The sequence below is a fragment of the Octopus sinensis genome, linkage group LG13 (assembly GCF_006345805.1).
Source record: "Octopus sinensis linkage group LG13, ASM634580v1, whole genome shotgun sequence".
Classification (NCBI taxonomy): Eukaryota; Metazoa; Mollusca; class Cephalopoda; order Octopoda; family Octopodidae; genus Octopus; species Octopus sinensis.
In genome coordinates this window covers 53120691-53140821 of record NC_043009.1, presented here as the reverse complement: position 1 = coordinate 53140821, position 20131 = coordinate 53120691, and the positions used below count along the sequence as shown (strand labels likewise).

Genomic DNA, 20131 nt, shown 5'->3' with positions numbered 1-20131 from the left:
CAACTAATATTTTTGTGTTTATGTCCCCGTAACTTAGTGGTTCAGCACAAGAGACCGATGGAATAAGTACTAGGCTTACAAAGAATAAGTCCTGGGTTTGATTTGCTCGACTAAAGGCGGTGCTCCAGCATGGCCGCAGTCAAATGGCTGAAACAAGTAAAAGAATAAAATAACAAGGGCAGTCAGAGAGCGCAAACCTCCGCCAAGTCAACACCAACGTCCTCTCAGCGATTAGCCGGAGATTATTTTAAAAAAGAGAATATCAAAAAAAAAAAAAAAATAGAAAAGAAAGAGAATCTAAAATAAATTCGACTGCTCTAACAAACGAGAATACTAAAACTGAACCCGACCGCTCTCAAAAATTAAGTAAAAAAAAAAAACGGAAAAATAATCCAGAAATTTGTCCGGCACCGGATCGATCTCAAAATCCAATCAGTTCGTGCCAGTTACGAGGCCAAACATCTCCTGGAAGTTTCATCTGAATCCAACCAGCGGTTCTTCAGATATCTTGTCCACGGTCAAACAAACACGACTGAAAACAATACATCCACCTTCGCTTAGGTAATAAAAGAACAGTCGAAAAAGCCTTTTTCTAAATTCTATATTTTACTGTTAGCTGTTGCAATATTTCGATTGGATAGACAATTCTACAATTCTAACTATAAAGTAAAAATACCAAATATGTAAAATATGAAGAATTTCTTACCTTTCTCTGAAATCAGAAATTCGAGGAAACCATAGTACTTTGCAAAATAAGAAATCTCGATCACAAACTAGTTACAACTGAAGAATTGAGATGCTTGGTAGGCGACAGTGAGCAAAGAATATCTGTATTCATATATATATATATGTGTGTGTGTGTGTGTGTGTGTGTGTGTCTATGTGTGTGTGTGTGTATGTATGTAGATAGATAGATAGATAGATAAATAGATAGATAGATATACAAACTTCTCTGTGTGTGAGTGTGTGTGTGAGTGTGTGTGTGTGTGTGTGTGTGTGTGTATGTATGTATGTAGATAGATAGATAGATAGATAGATAGATAGATAGATAGATAGATAGATAGATACACACATACAAACTTCTCTGTGTGTGAGTGTGTGTGTGTGTGTGAGTGTGTGTGTGTGTGTGTGTGTGTGTGTGTGTGTGTGTGTGTGTGTGTGTGTGCCCCTCAACCGTGGAGGCCCCCTGCGACCGCAGGGGTTGCAGGGGCTTTGCGACAACCCTGGTTACTACTCAGAAACCTGGGTCCGTGTGCATGACGTAAGGCTAGAGATGGGAATGACGATTTCCCTTCGCAAATACCGATCGGGCACAGACAGTGTGTCGTTAGCCACAATGTCTTAGGAGATGCCTTCTTGGGGCTATAAACTACAGTAGTATCGTCCCATATGTGTCAGCCACATTTAGGTGGCAAATATACTTCACGATTTTATTAGAATATTAAATGGAAAGTAAAAATGAGTGAATTAAACAGGTGAATATATTGGTTCATTTATTTAAATATGTAGACTCTTCTTTTGTTTGAGTATGTGAACTTTAGCTGGATATTAATAGTGTATACTTGTATCTTACTAATTATAAATAAAAACTGTGCATATTATTTTCGAGAGCTACTAGAGTTGTAAGCAAATAAAAGCCTAAGTTCGCTGCCTTCTTTTTCGAGCTATTGGTATACTTCAAGTAGTAGTAGTGGTAGTAGTAGTAGTAGTAGTAGTAGTAGTAGTAGTAGTAGTAGTAGTAGTGGTGGTGGTGGTGGTGGTGATGGTGGTGGTGGTGGAGGTGGAAAGGTAAGTGATGTGAGTGGTTATCGTGGAATGCACGTTTCACAAACAGCGGCATGGCCAATATCATTCCAAAATCAACAAAACGGAATACTACTACTACTACTACTACTACTACTACTACTACTACTATTACTACAACTGACAGCAGCATTACGCTGGCTCTTGTAGAAATAAGTGATTGGCAAGTGTTCATAGTTCTGCACCAGTTCACGTACGTGATCCAACGGTTCAAGTTACGAGTATACACACTCACACATGTAAATGCAAACGTGTTTTTGTATGTGTTTTTGTTAAACAGCTGGTGTGTAAATGTGTGTGTGTATGTTGCATACGAACTCCTACCGTTTCATTGTATATTCCACCATCGAGTAATTTACTATTTGTGTCGATGTATGTATGCTTACGCAGTATGTGTGATTACGTATGTGCTTACTGTGACTAGTTCAATGTTTCAATTAGTACATACATACTAATCACGTAGAATGTATGTATGTATGTATGTATGTATGTATGTATGTATGTATGTATGTATGTATCTGCGTTGTACTACTTATATTTCTCTTATCTTGTCTGTACTACTTACCCTTCATAGTGGGGAGGAGTTTTAGAATACATCACCTACAGTTCTCCTATAGAGAATTTATAGACTGTCTAACGTATCAGAGGAAGAAAGTTCTTGTTTGTTTCTTATTAATAGCACTTGAGAACCGGCTTGTGCGTGTCTCATTTACATATACGAAACTGGGTGGAGCTTATGCAGTAGTGGCCTTCCAAATAGACGATCATTCTGATATTTTACCAAAACTATCTCCAGCTTTACGCAGTTTTCTTCTCGTTTTCTCAACAATGATGACTTTGTGATCTGTATCGTCATAGAGAAAGCTTAGATCTTTGTGGTTATTGTTACTGCATGTTGAAATCTTTGAAAATGCTTTTAATGTATCAGATAGGCGCAGGAGTGGCTGTTTGGTAAGTAGCTTGCTAACCAACCACATGGTTCCGGGTTCAGTCCCACTGCGTGGCATCTTGGGCAAGTGTCTTCTGCTATAGCCCCGGGCCGACCAATGCCTTGTGAGTGGATTTGGTAGATGGAAACTGAAAGAAGCCTGTCGTATATATGTATATATATATATATATATATATATATATGTGAATATGTTTGTGTCTGTGTTTGTTCCCTCTAGCATTGCTTGACAACCGATGCTGGTGTGTTTAAGTCCCCGTCACTTAGCGGTTCGGCAAAAGAGACCGATAGAATAAGTACTGGGCTTACAAAGAATAAGTCCCGGGGTCGATTTGCTCGACTAAAGGCGGTGCTCCAGCATGGCCGCAGTCAAATGACTGAAACAAGTAAAAAAGAGTAAAAAGAGATAGATGTAATTTTTGACGCCGAATCCGAATTTGTTATTCATTTCTTCAAGGAAACGTAAACGTTTGCAAAAATGTTACAGGTGTTCAAACTTTCGTAGTTTTCAGCCAATCAGAAAATAGTGCGCTCGTTGCTTCTTCCATCATCTGTCACAGTAACGAGAATGCGGTGGGGGGGAGGGGGAGGGGGCACCAGCGTGTCAAATCATTTATATCTAGTTACAGTAAATTGAAGAACATTAAAAGTTTTTGCGAGCATATAAACTATTTAAAAGCTACGAACAAACCAACAGGAATTGCTAGAAATAACAGGCAAAAAACATTGCTTAAAATAAACATTTATCGGTTTAAAAAATTGAAGAACGAAAGTTTGCAATATACTCTAGGATTTTATAAAATAAATTGTTTCTCAGATCTCCTTCTCCACATATATTCACAAAGATGAGTCAACCATGGAACGGTATGTCTCACACCGGCGTTTGTTTCGACATTTTAAAGATTCTCGGGTACTCTCATTTTGTTGAGTGTGAGTTTATAAATTCAATGTTATGACTCACAATTTTATGTTTGAAATCATAGCCCACGATTTCTGGGATATGATTATAAGCACGCCACAAGTCACTGAGATAGTGGTTCCTGGAAGAACTAAGTGTCGTATGCAGTCCTTATTTACACTTCTTGTACACACTCGCAGTATCTTTAATTACTATGAAAACAGAGTTTATCTCAATCACCTATGGAACACGTGGTGCTTCTATGCTAACAGAACTTCACGGTGATGTACAAAATATTCGCTTCTGATTGGCTAAAATACTCAAACTTTGCAAATTTTTAAGGTTACTCTTTTACTCTTTTACTTGTTTTAGTCATTTACTGAGGCATGCTGGAGCACCGCCTTTATTCGAGCAAATCGCCCCCAGGACTTATTCTTTATAAACCTAGTACTAATTCTATCGGTCTCTTTTGCCGAACTGCTAAGTTACGGGGACGTAAACATACCAGCATCGGTTGTCAAGCGATGTTGGGGGGGGGACAAACTCTGACACACAAACACATACACACACATACATATATATATATATATATGCATACATAAGACGGGCTTCTTTCAGTTTCCGTCTGCCAAATCCACTCACAAGGCTTTGGTTGGCCCGAGGCTATAGTAGAAGACACTTGCCCAAGATGCCACGCAGTAGGACTGAACCCGGAACCATGTAGTTCGTAAGCAAGCTACTTACCACGCAGCCACTCCTGCGCCTTTAATAACTTTTTAATTATGAATTTATAGGGGAAATGGATTTCGTTTTCATAATTAGCATACGAAACTTAAACCATATGCCAAATTTGAAAGCAATTGGAACACAATTGTAGACAGTAACGATACCCACAAAGATCCGAAAGCTTCCACATCAGCTGCTTGCTTCCCATCTAATTTTGCATTAAACGCCCTTCGTTAATCTTCTCCATGTCTAACCCCTTCCAGCCCCGTCAGGCTCTCCACCTCACAGCACTCAGGTCAACTGTAAAAACACCTCTGGTTGCTTCAAACTAACAAGGCCATCGCCCCATTGACAATTTCCTATCCATTTCACACAAACATTTCTCCAATACTCACAAAGCTCTTTAATTCTTCACCCTCTACAGAGACATATCCAAATGTTAGGAAACACTGCAGTATGTCGCATTCTAAAGAAAGGTAACCCCTCCAATCCCGGCATCTACTGTCTTATTGTTCTGGCTTCTAATATATCAAATGTAATAAAGATAGCCATTACAAATGAGGTAACCTCGATGACCGTCTCTACAGCTTCCGAAGAACTGGTCAACGTGAGACCTATGCTCTTATGAGGCCTAAACTTCAAAAAGAAGTTCATTGATAGCAATATTGTTACCATAGACATCAGCAAAGACTTCATCTGTATCTAGAAAGCGAATCTCCTATAGAAACGTTTCGCTTATGGAAGACATCAAGAGCATCCTCCAAGCTTGTCTCAATTAGCAGTTAAATACCTTCACACGACCTACATATAAGCGCACTCAGCTAGAGCCTCCCTGTCGTCGAAATATTCGGCTAGGTATTCACTGAGGATCTTTCCTGATCAAAGTACATTCTTTACATTGTTGTGTCCTTGTTAAGGATAAATTCTCAGGCTCGCACTTACAATTATGCCTATTCTTTCCTTCCTAAAATATTGAACCTTTAGATGACAGGCTCCTTTCAGTTTCCGTCGACCAAAATCTACTCACAAGTCTTTAAGCGGCCTAAGGTTATAACAGTAAAACACATCGGGACTGAACCCCAAACTATGTATTTAGGAAGCAGAACTTCCTACAGCAAGAACATGTCTGCGCATATCTGAAGTACCATATTTAAAAATTCTTATCTAACAAACCAGGACACCTATAAAATATTCATAACAGTAAAAAAGTTATGACACTAAGGTACTAAATTAACTTTTTGTTTTTTCCCACCCTATTCCCACCAGCTTCGTATTGCTAATTAGTACGACACGATATTGAGTATGTATGCACCTGAGATCATTAAATACCTGATCAGGTAATGCCTAGAGATTAGTTCATTGAAAACTCTTTCACCAAGAAATATAAACGGATAAAGGCGGCGAGCTGGCAGAAACGTTAGCACGCCGGGCGAAATGCGTAGCCGTATTTCGTCTGTCGTTAACGTTCTGAGTTCAAATTCCGCCGAGGTCGACTTTGCCTTTCATCCTTTCGGGGTCGATAAATTAAGTACCAGTTACGTACTGGGGTCGATGTAATCGACCTAATACCTATGTCTGTCCTTGTTTGTCCCCTCTGTCTTTAGCCCCTTGTGGGTAATAAAGAAATAGGTATTTCGTCTGCCGCTACGTTCTGAGTTTAAATTCCGCCGAGGTCGATTTTGCCTTTCATCCTTTCGAGGTTGATTAAATAAGTACCAGTTACGCACTGGGGTCGATATAATCGACTTAATCCGTTTGTCTGTCTTTGTTTGTCCCCTCTGTGTAGCCCCTTGTGGGCAGTAAAGAAATAGGTATTTCGTCTGTCTTTACGTTTTGAGTTCAAATTGTCCCGAGTCGACTTTGCCTTTCATCCTTTCGGGGTCGATTAAATAAGTACCAGTTACGCACTGGGGTCGATCTAATCGACTTAATCCGTTTGTCTTCCTTGTTTGCCCTCTCTGTGTTTAGCGCCTCGTGGGTAGTAAAGAAATAGGTATTTCGTCTGTCTTTACGTTCTGAGTTCAAATTCCGTCGAGGTCGACTTTGCCTTTCATCCTTTCGGGGCCGATAAATTAAGTACCAGCTACGCACTGGGGTCGATCTTATCGACTGGCGCCCTCCCCCAATATTTTGGGCCTTGTGACTAGAGTAGAAGAAAAAAACAAATGTAAACAGATGTCATAAATTCGGAATCGTTTGTATTACTATTTCTTCTGCATCACTTATTACTTTTACTTCATCTTGGTAAAGTTTTTAACCCGAAAAGTTAGATCTTCTGTTCCTATTATTGTTGTATATATTTTCATTGTACGTATTATTTAATTATTGTTTCAATTCACATTTCCACCACGCGTAATGGTTGTCTAACTTTACATATCTATATATATAAAACTCTAGTTGTGTGAGTGTCTGTCCCCTTCGATTTAGATTCCTAACTCCTCCCACATTTTGCGGTGCAGTTTAACCAAATTCGGGTATCTTATAGTCGTGATTACTATCGAGCCCGTCTGGCTATTAGCGCGCGTCTACGATGAGTCTACGATTTTAAAAATAATTTAACATCATTTTTTATTCCATTTTAATGCATAATTTTTCGTGTGTCGATGGCGGCGGAGTTGGCGTCCACGCTCAAACACCTGCACCTGTGTTTACTTCTTCCCCTTCTTCCCTCCCTCGTGAAGCTGTGGGGAAGGGAGTGTAAGGAAATCAACGCCGTAAAGCGTTGTCAAGGAGACCAGCGTTCTTTTAGAACAACGACTTCATGGCTTGAAGACACCAAAACAGAAATGGCTAAGAAAGCTAAGAAAGGGAAGTAACTCTCTAAAAATGCTTATATAGTTATTTCCCTTACAAACCCGAGCAACGGGTATGTATGTATGTATGTATGTTTGTGTGTATGTATGTATGTATGTATGTATGAATGTATGTATGTATGCATTTGCACATTGTATATATATATATATATATATATATATATACTCTTTACTCTCTTTACTTTTACTTGTTTCAGTCATTTGACTGCGGCCATGCTGGAGCACCGCCTTTAATCGAGCAACTCGACCCCGGGACTTATTCTTTTGTAAGCCCAGTACTTATTCTATCGGTCTCTTTTGCCGAAACGCTAAGTTACGGGGACATAAACACACCAGTATCGGTTGTCAAGCAATGCTAGGGGAACAAATACAGACACACAAACACACACATGCATATATATATACATATATACGATGGGCTTCTTTTCAGTTTCCGTCTACCAAATCCACTCACAAGGCTTTGGTCGGCCCGAGGCTATAGTAGAAGACACTTGCCCAAGGTGCCACCCAGTGGGACTGAACCCGGAACCATGTGGTTGGTAAACAAGCTACTTACCACACAGCCACTCCTGCGCCTATGTATGTATGTTTGTGTGTATGTATGTATGTATGTATGTATGTATGTATGTTTGTGTGTGTGTATGTATGTATGTATGTATGTATGTATGTATGTATGTTTGCGTGTATGTATGTATGTATGTATGTATGTATGTATGCATTTGCACATTGTATATATATATATATATATGTAGGATTTTAAAATTATTATGCTGGTTCAAACCGGTCATTAAAAAGGCAACAAGACTTTTTGAATTTAGAGAGTTCCTAGTGTTTGTAAATATATGGTTAAGTTGGTGCGTTGGTTGAACTGCTGATGCATACACCCGAGTGTGGGCCTTCATTTACATAAGAATATAAATACAGAATTTGTAGAATGTCTAACAAATCTTCATTGTGCCACTAATAGATTAGATTGGAAGCATCCGCGTGAGTTTCTTTGGCTCTTTCTCTATGAAACCGAGTATTTCTAGGTTAATGTGCAAATTTTTTGGTATATTAACTAATGTACTTTATGATGATAGGTGCAAATGAGAATTCACGGTCAGTGTACAAGAGCTGTAAATTCTGAATTAATTCTTCATAAATGTTCTCTTTTGGATAATTACAACCGCAGTGCAGCTGACTACTACAACTGTGCATGACATTTGCTCGCTGTCTTACAACAATACCAGGACAATTATATTTGCACGGAATTTTATATTTTTATCGGGGTGTTGTTCTACAAGTATTCCTTTTTCTAGATATGTGAATACCTGCTGATTTTGATATACCTTTGATGTGTATGCCAGAGCAGTCCTTCCTGCTGATACCATTGTAAATAGTCGTTGCAATTATATCATGCCTCAAGGACAGGTAGCATCTCATAGACGATGAGGTTGTGATGGGGGGGGGCAGCTGCTGGAGAAGTGGATGATATCTTCTAGAATGGTATATCAGAGCCGATATTGGAGTATATTTGTCCCACTTCTTTATCAGGTATTTAGTAACTATCATCTGTTCCTAGATAGCGAGGGCATATCCTGCTAGGTGGAATGTAATGTGTCACAGCGTAGGCAACTATTCCTGTCAATGCTTGTCAGTATCGCTGTTATTATGGAAGTTTGTAGTGTTGGGCAGTGGCTTTCTGGTTTTGATGCCTAGGCTGAGTATGTCATCGAGTGCCCAGTCCAATAACTCAAATGTTGGTACTAGCACTGGTACTGCAAGAACATTGTAAGATATGATCGTGTTAAATGCAGACAGCTCTGAGTTCCGTATTTTCCGAAGTCTATAGAAGAACTCTTTTATCGTTAATCAGAGTACCAACTTATGCAGCAACCTCATCAACTCCGAGATACTTGTAGCTTTCTGCATTAGAGATACGGGAGGTAGATCAACCGGTGATGTATATGCAATCTTTCTTCAGTTGACTATCATGTATGAGCATTTATTATGCGCAAACACCATTCCTGTATCTCATGAGAAGGTTGTGACTAGTTCTTAATGTATGTATGTCATTATTAAGTTTGTTTCAAGATTTCTTGCCAATAGAGAAAGAATCGATTTCTAACCTAGATCCAAGGTTCCTTCATTGGAATTTCAACATCAACAACAGGGTATTTGTGTATGTATGTATGTATGTATGTATGTATGTATGTATGTATGTATGTATGTATGTATGTATGTATGTCTGTATGTATGTATGTATGTATGTATGTATGTATGTATGTATGTATGTATGTATGTATGTATGTATGTATGTGCAGATTTGTATATTTTATGAATGTATTCTCATGCATAGAGTTACATATCTAGACATGCTCATATATATATTCAAATTATAAACTCCTCGAAAGTTTTACAGATGTTTACAGTTCCAGTGATAGATTAGATCTGTAGCCTTCGAATTAGCTTTCTCCTTTCTGGATTTGAGAAGCTGAATTTCACAAGATTGGTATTTAGGCAATGTGTTACATATCCCAGGGCTCCAATATTTACAGGTATAAACCTGAACTTGTAATTTAGATAGAGCAACTGTAGGTTTCTCAATAGTTCAGTATAGGTGTTCTCTTTTTCACTGATCTTCTGGGCAGTTAATTTCTACAACTGTGCACAGTTTCTCTTCTTTATTCCAAATCATAATATCAGGTCTGTTGTGTTTACATTTTATTGAGGTCTTCACCGGTACATTCCACCAGTATTCCTTTTCATTATGAGTGGCTATGGCTTTTACCATATAGTGGGTTTTTATTTCTTTGTCCTCAGGATTAACCTTCCGACGGATTTCATTATAGAGCGTCCTAGCTACGTCATGTCTCATCGGTAGATGATACCGTGGTGACATTTTCTGACAACTGCGTATGATGTGGAGGATATGTTCAGTGTGAACTCCACAAAGTCCGCATCGGTTGTCACATTCTACGGCTTTTCCCGCATCTCTATCTTCTTTGTGCATTAGGTACTTGGTTGATATTTCCCGTTTCTGGATTGCAAATTCATACCCTTGAAAGTGGGAGGTAATAATCTGGCTATTCGTCCATGATAAACTTTGATGATCAATGTTACTGCTTTGATGATCGATGTTACTATCATCACGGAGCTTTCTGCTAACATATCTATGCATAGTCCTCTACTCATATAGACTCATATGATGATATGTTGCGGTTGAGTCGTGCGACTTCTTTGGGCATGAATTTTAGGTTATCAGACAAAGAGTGTTGCTCAAGGAGCTGCCTTCCAAGTCTTATGATGTTATCTGCTTCTTGTATGCAAACTTGGACAAGGGATGCACTTCGACTCTTGGCGTGTGTATATATGTATGTATGTATGCATGTATGTATGTATGTATGTATGTATGTATTTATGTATGTATGTATGTATGTATGTATGTATGTATGTATGTATGTATGTATGTATGTATGTATGTATGTATGTATGTATGTATGTATGTATGTATGTATGTATGTATGTATGTATGTATGCATGTATGTATGTATGTATGTATGTATGTATGTATGTATGTATGTATGTATGTATGTATGTAGGTATGTTCAAATACTTATCGGAAATAAGATTAAACAGCACTTTACAAATACAGATAAATTCATAAAAACTTATAACAAATAATTTAAGTAATTACCTATCTATTTTATATTTTCAGTTACCATTTTCCTGTGGATTCCATCGAGTTACGGCAAATGTATGCAAGCAGCATTGCTTGAATTTAAGACATGTTCAGATGATTTAAAGAAACACTTTCCAAATACTACGAGCAATACGGAAAAGGAGATCGAAATGATGTGCAGGTAATTTGGCTTATTATTTAATTGCAGCATATTAATCTAATTGCTCACTACTATATAAATTATGTAGACCTATTTTCGAAATCAATACAAGCAATTCACAAAGTAAGTTTCACCGAGAATAAGATTGCTGTGAGGATGGTAAACATAGTAAACTATATATCAAAGAACAATGGAACAAATTTAATGTTCGATTCAGGCTGAAACAATTAATTGAAACAAGAAATGTCAAATAGCATTATGATTCCTTCTGCTAAAAGTTTCTCTTCAAAATGTTACACTTATTTTTTCTTCACAACATAAAATATATTCTAATGTTTGAAATATTTGTGATACTGTTTACCATATCAGATTGCTATTAATATCTACTGATTGAAATGTTTTATTTCAAAACTCTTCAGACTTTTGAATGGTTGTTTAGAGTTTAACCCTAGATCTGACCTGACGAAGCAGAACTAACAGTAAAGATGTTATAGTCGAGACTACATTGTGCTGTTAAGACAGATTTATTTTATGGAAGTACATTAGTTCAATATATCCCTTTATTTTTTAAGATACTATGTACGACTGGTGAAAGGTATAGCTGCTATTCTGAGAAAGATTCATGACATCAGAAGAAAAATTATTGGCTGATAAACTGACTGAGATGGTAGATTATTAGACTGAATATTCAGTTCGTCTCCTCTAGTCTTGTGTAGGTCCTCCTTGAGTTAATATGTTAAGTTAACATAGTGTAGATAGATCGATCGATAGATAGATAGATAAATAGATAGGTCGGTCGGTCGGTAGGTAGGTAGGTAGGTAAGTTGGATGTAGGTAGGTAAGTACGGATGTATGTATGCATGCAGGTATGTATTTATGTATATATGTACTAAGATTACTTGAGAGGTATCTTCTGCTAACATGGAATCTAGTAAAACATGTATGGTCGAGTCTTCGGTGACTAAACCAACAATCTTACTAGGCTTGCCTGGTGAGGAGGGTTGATAGAAATCCATCAGGACTAAAACAAAACCTGTTAAAAAGACAAGTGAAACTAGCGTAGGCTCCTGTTAAAAAGACAAGTGAAACTAGCGTAAGCTCGACGATCCGCTAGCAATATTAGTCTTTCAATAAGTAATGCCTCTGACCCACTTGCCGTTGATTGATCTAGCTGAGATTTTGCATGTGTAATTATTTATATCTCTATAGATTAAGTGGCAAATTACAGCTCTGAATTAATTGTGGTTTCTGATTTACAGGTGTTTGAAATGAGTCAAGTGGGAAATGGAGCCTGTTCAGTGTCGAGAAGTGATCCGGTTTTTGTATTTGAAATGACGCACACCACGGGAGACTTTTGATGAAATGAAAATAACTTATGGTGATGATGCCCTAGCATATGACCTTGTAAAACGCTGGCATTGTGAATTCAAACATAGTCGGAACTCTGTGGAAACAGCTCCCAGATCTGGTCGCACCCCTTCTGCCATTGATGAGGCATCTGTCCGTCAAGTTGAGGCTGCCATTTTGGAAGATGTACGCATAACTATTCGCCAAATAGCCCATGAGGTCAAGATTAGTACCGGGTCTGTGGAAACTATCATTCATGACCATTTGCATATGCAAAAGGTGTCTGCCAGAGGGATTCCCAGGTTGCTCACACTTTTCCTGAAGCAAGAACGCATCGAGTGCTCGAGGATGAATTTAGGGATGTGCCAAGAAGATGAGTCAAAATTTTTCAAAAGACTGATTACACAGGATGAGACCTGGGTCCTTCACCATGATCCAGAGACCAAAGCCCAGTCAATGCAGTGGAAGCACCGTGACTCACCTCCTCCAAAGAAGGCAAGGGTGCAGCCCTCCGCTGGCAAGGTCATGCTCACAGTCTTCTGGGACCAGGACGGAGTAGTGATGACAGATTTCCTGGTAAAGGGTACCACAATTACAGGAGCCTATCATGCTTCACTTTTGAGGAAATTAAGAGAAGCTATCAAAATCAAGAGGCGGGGCAAGATCAGCAAAGGCATCCTCCTCCTGCAGGACAACGCTCCGGTCCACAACTCGCGTGTCGCCAGATCAGAAGCACAGGCGTGCGGCTATGAACACTTCCCCCATCCCCCTACTCTCCTGACCTTGCACTCTCTAATTTTCACCTCTTCCCAGCCATGAAGTTGTTTTTGAAAGGAAAGCGTTTCCCAGATGATGCAGCCTTGATTTCTGAAGTCACGTCGTGATTGGCGGACCAAGCTGGGGTCTTCTATGAAAACGGTCTCCAGAGCTGTATCAAACGATGGGAGAAATGCGTAACTCTGGGTTGTTCCTATGCTGAAAAAGACTAATACCTGTGCCAAGTTTCGTTGCTCTACTGCTATGGGAAGTGGGTCAGGGGCATTACTTATTGAACGCCACTCGTAGCACGAACCCTCCGAAATTCCGGGTTAATATCCGGCGTGCTAGCAGACTACAGGGAATGAGATAGACCTCAACTTTTCTTAAAGCATGTCTGTAGGAAATGTCATTTTGATATAAAACCAGATATGAAGGGAATGGCATTCGACATTTTGGGAATCTTTTGCTTGGTTGAGCAGAGAGCCACCGTGTATGTATTAAAATGATCACTTTGAAGGTAATTTTTCAACGTAAAATAAGCATTACTTTTTACATATTTTTTTCTTTGCAGATTTCATTCTACTAAGTGATTAAATTCATATCGATTTTACTCTTTTAACCTTAGTTTAAATCAGACTGATATCAGACACTGCACGTTGTATGAATTTAGAAGGGGCCCTTCATCAATAGAAGCACCAAGAAGAATTCGGGCTATGAAAATGAAGCGTTAAATGTCTAGACATCCCAACGATGGTTTCACCAATTTCGCTCATGGTATATTTCTCTTACAGATCACTGATGATCTTGACGACCAAGTTCTATCAATAGTCAGCCTTTAAAAACCATAACTGAAGAAGACCCGAAACAAAGTGCATGAGAATTAGCAAAGCATTTCATTTCCGATAAAACTTCTATCATAAAACACCTTCATGAACTAAAAGAAAATATCTTTATTTGGTCAGTGAGATCCTCATCATTGAGCGCTTCTTGATTTAATAAATGAGTTTCCCTCTGTTCGTCATTTAAGAGTAGTCTTACTACAGAATATCTCTTTGGCATATCAGCAGAAGAGAGGTAAAATGGCTTTTCTTCAATCAATTCCAATGAAGCAGAAAATGGTTCGTACCAAATCAAAAAAAAAAAAAAGAATCCATGACTCTATGCCACCATGCCCAAAAGCAGTCATGTTCTATGTTTGGCGAGATATGAAGTGTGTAGTCTATCATGAAGTAGTATTAAACCAAAATGAAAAATTATTGCGGAAAATTGTTGGAAGCATTGCACAAAAATTTACAGGAAAAGCGCCAATATGAATCTGTGACATATCCTAATTTTTAGTTCGATTAGAATTTATTGTCTCATGTTGAATATGTACATATATATACTAGTTGACATACCCGGGAATACCCGGGAAAGCGTAGCTTATACCTTGATTCCGTTCTCATAATTGTTTTGTTAATCCAATAACAACTATACAAAGTATGTAGCCAATAACATGTTTTTTGTGCATTTACATAAAATACCGAACTGTCTTACACAGGTTCTTGTCTTTAGGAATTCGCAATAAGTAATGAATACCCAAATTGTGAAGTTAGTTATGTAATAACATGAAATTAGTTACCCGATAGTAACAATTCAAATAAAGTAGCCCCGAAAGGGCTCTAATGCGTTCCCAGAGTATATAGAACTCTGAAGGAAATACTACTAAGGTATGTATACTAAAGTCGTGAAGCATGGTACGTAATAACAAGCTAATAAGATATGAGATAATAACAATGCAAAGTAAATAACTCTGAAAAGGGTTTTTGTCCGTTCCCAGAGATTATTACCCTCAGCGGCGCTAGTGTTGGTATATACGTAAATACGTTACTAACCGAAAAAAGTGGATCTATTGTTTAGGAAAATACTATTTACTTCTTCAGTGGTTGTACTGTATAAATTGCGAAAATAACTCTAACAGTTCAAATACTAAGAAATAAACATACTTAATTTGATTTATACCAAACAGTTTAGGAAAACGAATGAATTATTTCCCTTGGCTATATATAAGGATCCCTTTCAGGGGAGAATTGGTCATTTACCTTGATAGTTAAAAGAAAATATATTAGATATATATAAGGATTCCTTCCAGTGACTCAATTATCAATATTTTCAACAATCAGAGTATGCCATGAGATTTCAAGACATGAGTTCTACTCACGTGTCACGTTTCATAAAATTCGATAAAACGATGTAGGAGGCATTAACTGACAACTCCACAAACACACCCACAGACAGAATTTCCCACATATGTAGTAAATGAATATATTTGCATATATATATATATATGTGTGTAGATATACAGATATTTTCTTTTAATACATATTTTCTTTTAATTCTTTTATTTGATTCAGTCTTTTCACTGCAGACATGCTGGAACAGCGTATTGAAGGGCTTTAGTCAAACAAATCGATCCTAGGACTTACTTTTAATCCTAGTACTTATTCTCTCTTTGACGAATAGCTAAGTTATAGAGACGAAAACACACCAAAACCGGTTGTCAAGTGGGGGCAAACGCACACACAAACACACACACACACACACACAAACACACACACACAAACACACACACACACACACCCAAATATATATATATATATATATGACGAACTTCTTTCAGTTTCTGTCTATCAAATTCACTTACAAGGGCTTGGTCGGCCCTAGGCTATAGTACAAATCACTACACAAGCAGTGTGATTGTGCCATGCAGTGTATGTATGTATGTGTGGATGTATGTATGTATGTATATATATGTGTGTGTTTGTATGTCTGTGTGTATGTATGTATGTATGTATGTATGTATGTATGTATGTATGTATGTATGTATGTTTTGGCTCATTCCATAAACAATGCAGTTTTCTTACACTTTTATTTTTCAAAATTAAGATAAACGAAGTTCTCTTTTATACTAAACTATACTTTCCTCCACTTTCTACCATGCTCTTCCATGTATCTGGTAGACTTGCAAGGCCCTTCTTCCAAAATTCACGAAAAATACTCCTCCACTACTGTTCTCATCTCGTTTACAGAATTCATATTTTTCAGTCAAAATGATTTTGAAAACTACGGAATAAATGATAATCAGATGGGGCAATATCCCATTCAAACTGCACCGGCCTTTTGAATGTCATCCTCACTGTATATAGCCGAGGAAGAACACCTTTGGTCTTGAAACCAAAGATAGTCGGGGTTTTTTTTTTGGGGGGGGGGGTCTAGTGCAGGTGTCGATGAATGATTGAATGACCAAATCCAAGCTTCTTTGCTACTTCCTCAACAGTTACGATGGGATTTTCTTCCACCAGGGTTTGCAGGACATCCTCGCCGAGAACTACAGATTTTCAAAGACAATGCTCGTCTTCTAGGCTCTACTTTCCAGCTCGTGAATTCTGGGACGACAGTCAACACTGGTTTACGTCTATTGTTCGATCACCATATACTGCATTAATATTCCTCGCACTTTCCGTTAAGTTGTTGTCTTTATAGAAATCATAAAGAAAATGTACCGAATATGCTCCTTCGTCACTTCCATTATGGCATTGAAAAAATAACTGTTAAAATCGAACTGCACTCTTCAGAACTTGCACTAAGAATAAGTGAAAGGTAAAATTATACCTGCTTTTATAGGAAGTTGATGCAGATAGTTTATTCCATCCCCTTCCGACTTTTCGCTCATGCAATTGAAAAAACCGCATTATTTATGGGATGACCCAATAGAAAAGAAGAAGAAATGTCTCCTTCTCGAGCCATGCCAGGCTCATAAGGGCTGGTTACCCGGTTTCAGTGGCGTAAAAATTCCCCACCTGGACTGGACGCCGATCCATCGCAGGATTACTAATTTTTGCCAGCTGAGTGGAATGTAGCAATGTGAAATGGGAATAACCCAATATATATATATAGGCGCAGGAGTGGCTGTGTGGTAAGTAGCTTGCTTACCAACCACATGGTTCCGGGTTCAGTCCCCCTGCGTGGCACCTTGGGCAAGTGTCTTCTACTATAGCCTCGGGTCGACCAAAGCCTTGTGAGTGGACTTGGTAGACGGAAACTGAAAGAAGCTCGTCTTATACATGTATATATGTGTGTGTGTGTGTGTGTTTGTGTGTCTGTGTTTGTCCCTCAACATCGCTTGACAACCAATGCTGGTGTGTTTAAGTCCCCGTAGCTTAGCGGTTCGGCAAAAGAGACCGATAGAATAAATACTAAGCTTTCAAAGAATAAGTCCTGGGGTCGACTTGCTCGATTATAGGCGGTGCTCCAGCATGGCCGCAGTCAAATAACTGAAACAAGTAAAAGACCGTGTGTGTGTGTGTGTGTGTGTGTGTGTGTGTGTGTGTGTAGCGTACTGTTTCGTGATAGAAAAGTACTTTATCTCTTGAGAGATAAATATCTAATAAACACAGTATATGTATTTATATGCTACTATTAGTGTCATGTGTTAAGAGCAAGCCAAGCAGTGTTTTTAACACGACTGATGATCTAGAACAATAAGACACTACCCACAAGGTATAACTAATTAAAATTGGAACGATAGGATGAGATAAAAAACGAGAAAAAGTAGAAAGTAAACAATGTTCTTTAACTGAATTTTATTTAAACTTGAAAAAATTTAATTCCCCTTCTTTAGCATCTCTAAATGCTAAAACGTGTCCATAATGTGTGTGGAGGGATACGTGCGTGCGGGCGTGGGTGTATGCACACACTAATAAGTGTAAATCTAATTTTATTTCCAGTCCGAATTCAAAAGTGCTGAAATTACTATCAGATTGCATGAAGAAATTGACCGGTTGTGAAGAGTTTCGGCAGTACACAAAATATAATGGAATCGATTTAAACCATGTGATTGATGAAATTCCTATATTGTGTAAAGGCAAGACTGGTAAGATATTTTGTTCTTGTTCACAGTTGCTGCTGTTGTTGTTGTTGTTGTTGTTGTTGTTGTTGTTGTTGTTGTTGTTGTTAATCAACAAGACGGGTAAGGGTGATTAGGTGATGGTTTAGGGCTTAGGGGGCGGGAGACCCCAGACCTTGGGAAAAAAAAAACATCTTTGGTCGTCTTGTTGTAGTCGAGGGCTCTTCGTTGACTCCCGACACCACCGGGAGGTGACCCTCAAAGTTGCTGGAAATGGAGATCTCCAGGTCCAAATTCTTGAACGGCTGCTGCTGCTGCTGCTGCTGTTGTTGATGTTGTTGTGGTGGTGGGGGAGTGTTGCTGTTGTTGTCGTTGTTGTTGGTGGTGGTGGTGATATTGTTGCTGTTAGAGGTATTTGTGGTGGTGGTGGTAGTAGTAGTGTGAGGGCGCGTGGCTTAGTGGTTAGGGCATTCGGCTCATGATCGTAAGGTTGTGAGTTCGATTCCCGGCGACGCGTTGTGTCCTTGAGCAAGACACTTTATTTCACGTTGCTCCAGTCCACTCAGCTGGCAAAAATGAGTTGTACTTGTATTTCAAAGGGTCAGCCTTCTCACTCTCTGTGTCACGCTGATTATCCCCGAGAACTACGTTAAGGGTACACGTGTCTGTGGAATGCTCAGCCATTTGCACGTTAATTTCACGAGCAAGCTGTTCCGTTGATCGTATCAGCTGGGACCCTCGTCGCCGTAACCGGCGGAGTCTTTTAAGGTAGTAGTAGTAATAGTGCTGTTGGTGTTATTGGTGTCCCTTTTGATTTAGCAGTTGATATCCACCAAAGACAGATGAAGCAACAGATCGGTGGTTTTCCTGTAAATCGTTTGTGAAACATTTAACTTTCAACTCTCCTATATTTGTAGATGTGTGCTGGTAGCACAATATAGCACTCCATCTATCATCCGTTATAAGCCGTAACAGCATTGTAGAACTTGATGTTAGATTTCACAATTTGTTGTTTCGGAATTCTACAGCACCTGACGAAAGGAGAGCGATGGAACCCAACAATTTTTCTCTTGGCCCTAAATACAAACCGGAAACGAACTATTGACTAGTACATTTGTAAACCACAGTTTACTGACCATTTACGATATAGTTCGATCGTTCGTTTATAATAATAATAATAATAATAATAATGATAATAATAATGATAATAATAATAATAATAATAATAATAATAATAATAATAGTTTCAAATTTCTCCACAAGGGCAGTCATTTTGGTGGAGGGGATGAGTCGATACATCGATGCAAGTGTTTCACTAGTATTTAGTTCATTAACTCCAAAAGGATAAAGAAGAAGAAGAAGAAGAAGAAGAAGAAGAAGAAGAAGAAGAGAAGGAGAAGAGGAAAAAGAAGAAGAAGAAGAAGGAAGAGGAGGAGGAGGAGGAGGGGAGGAGGAGGAGGAGGAGGAGGAGAAGAAGAAGAAGAAGAAGAAGGAGAAGAGAAAGAAGAAGAAGAAGAAGAAGAAGAAGAAGAAGAAGAAGAAGAAGAAGAAGAAGAATAGACAAGACGAAGAGCGCGATGTGACTACTATAGATATTTTCTTCGTTGAACGATATTTCGACAGCAAATCCGTCTTTGTGGAGTTCAAAATGAAAAGTGATAGAAATTCAAAATTATAGAAATTCAAATCTAAAATATGAACAAGAGTAAGCAGCGTCCACATGTTGATAGAATTGTATCATCAGTCTTCAAATTTCAATTTTACAACTGCCAAAAAGAAAAAAGAAAGAAAAAAAGAAAAGAAGGAAAGGAAAAAGAATAATATTTAATCTAACAGCTTTGTGTACATTTCATGAAATTCTCGTCTTCTATTCATTCCTCCAGGGCGCCATCTTAATAATCCGCAAACACATTTCTCCTCATGCATTTTGAGTATTAAAAGTGTATCAGATTCAGAGTCAATACTATTGAAAAGTTTGCAAGACGCAACGAAAATTTTAGGAAAATAAAAATAAGAAATATGAGGAAATTTTACCGTTAAATTATAAGGCACAAAAAGAAAATGACTCCCCAAAAAGAAAATGACTCTCCCCAGACACAACAGATTCAGAATATTTTCTGAGAATATGGT

General features: G+C 38.4%; 1 protein-coding gene across 2 annotated transcripts in view; it reads left to right on the top strand.

Moving 5' to 3' along the window:
- LOC115218647 overlaps positions 1–20131 on the top strand; it is a 49574-nt gene that overhangs the window by 20137 nt on the left and 9306 nt on the right. For both annotated transcript variants that reach the window (XM_036508351.1, XM_029788564.2), the window contains 2 exons: positions 10887–11031; positions 17883–18028. In XM_036508351.1, coding sequence (XP_036364244.1) covers positions 10887–11031; positions 17883–18028 — 291 coding nt within the window. The remainder of the gene's footprint in view (positions 1–10886; positions 11032–17882; positions 18029–20131) is intronic.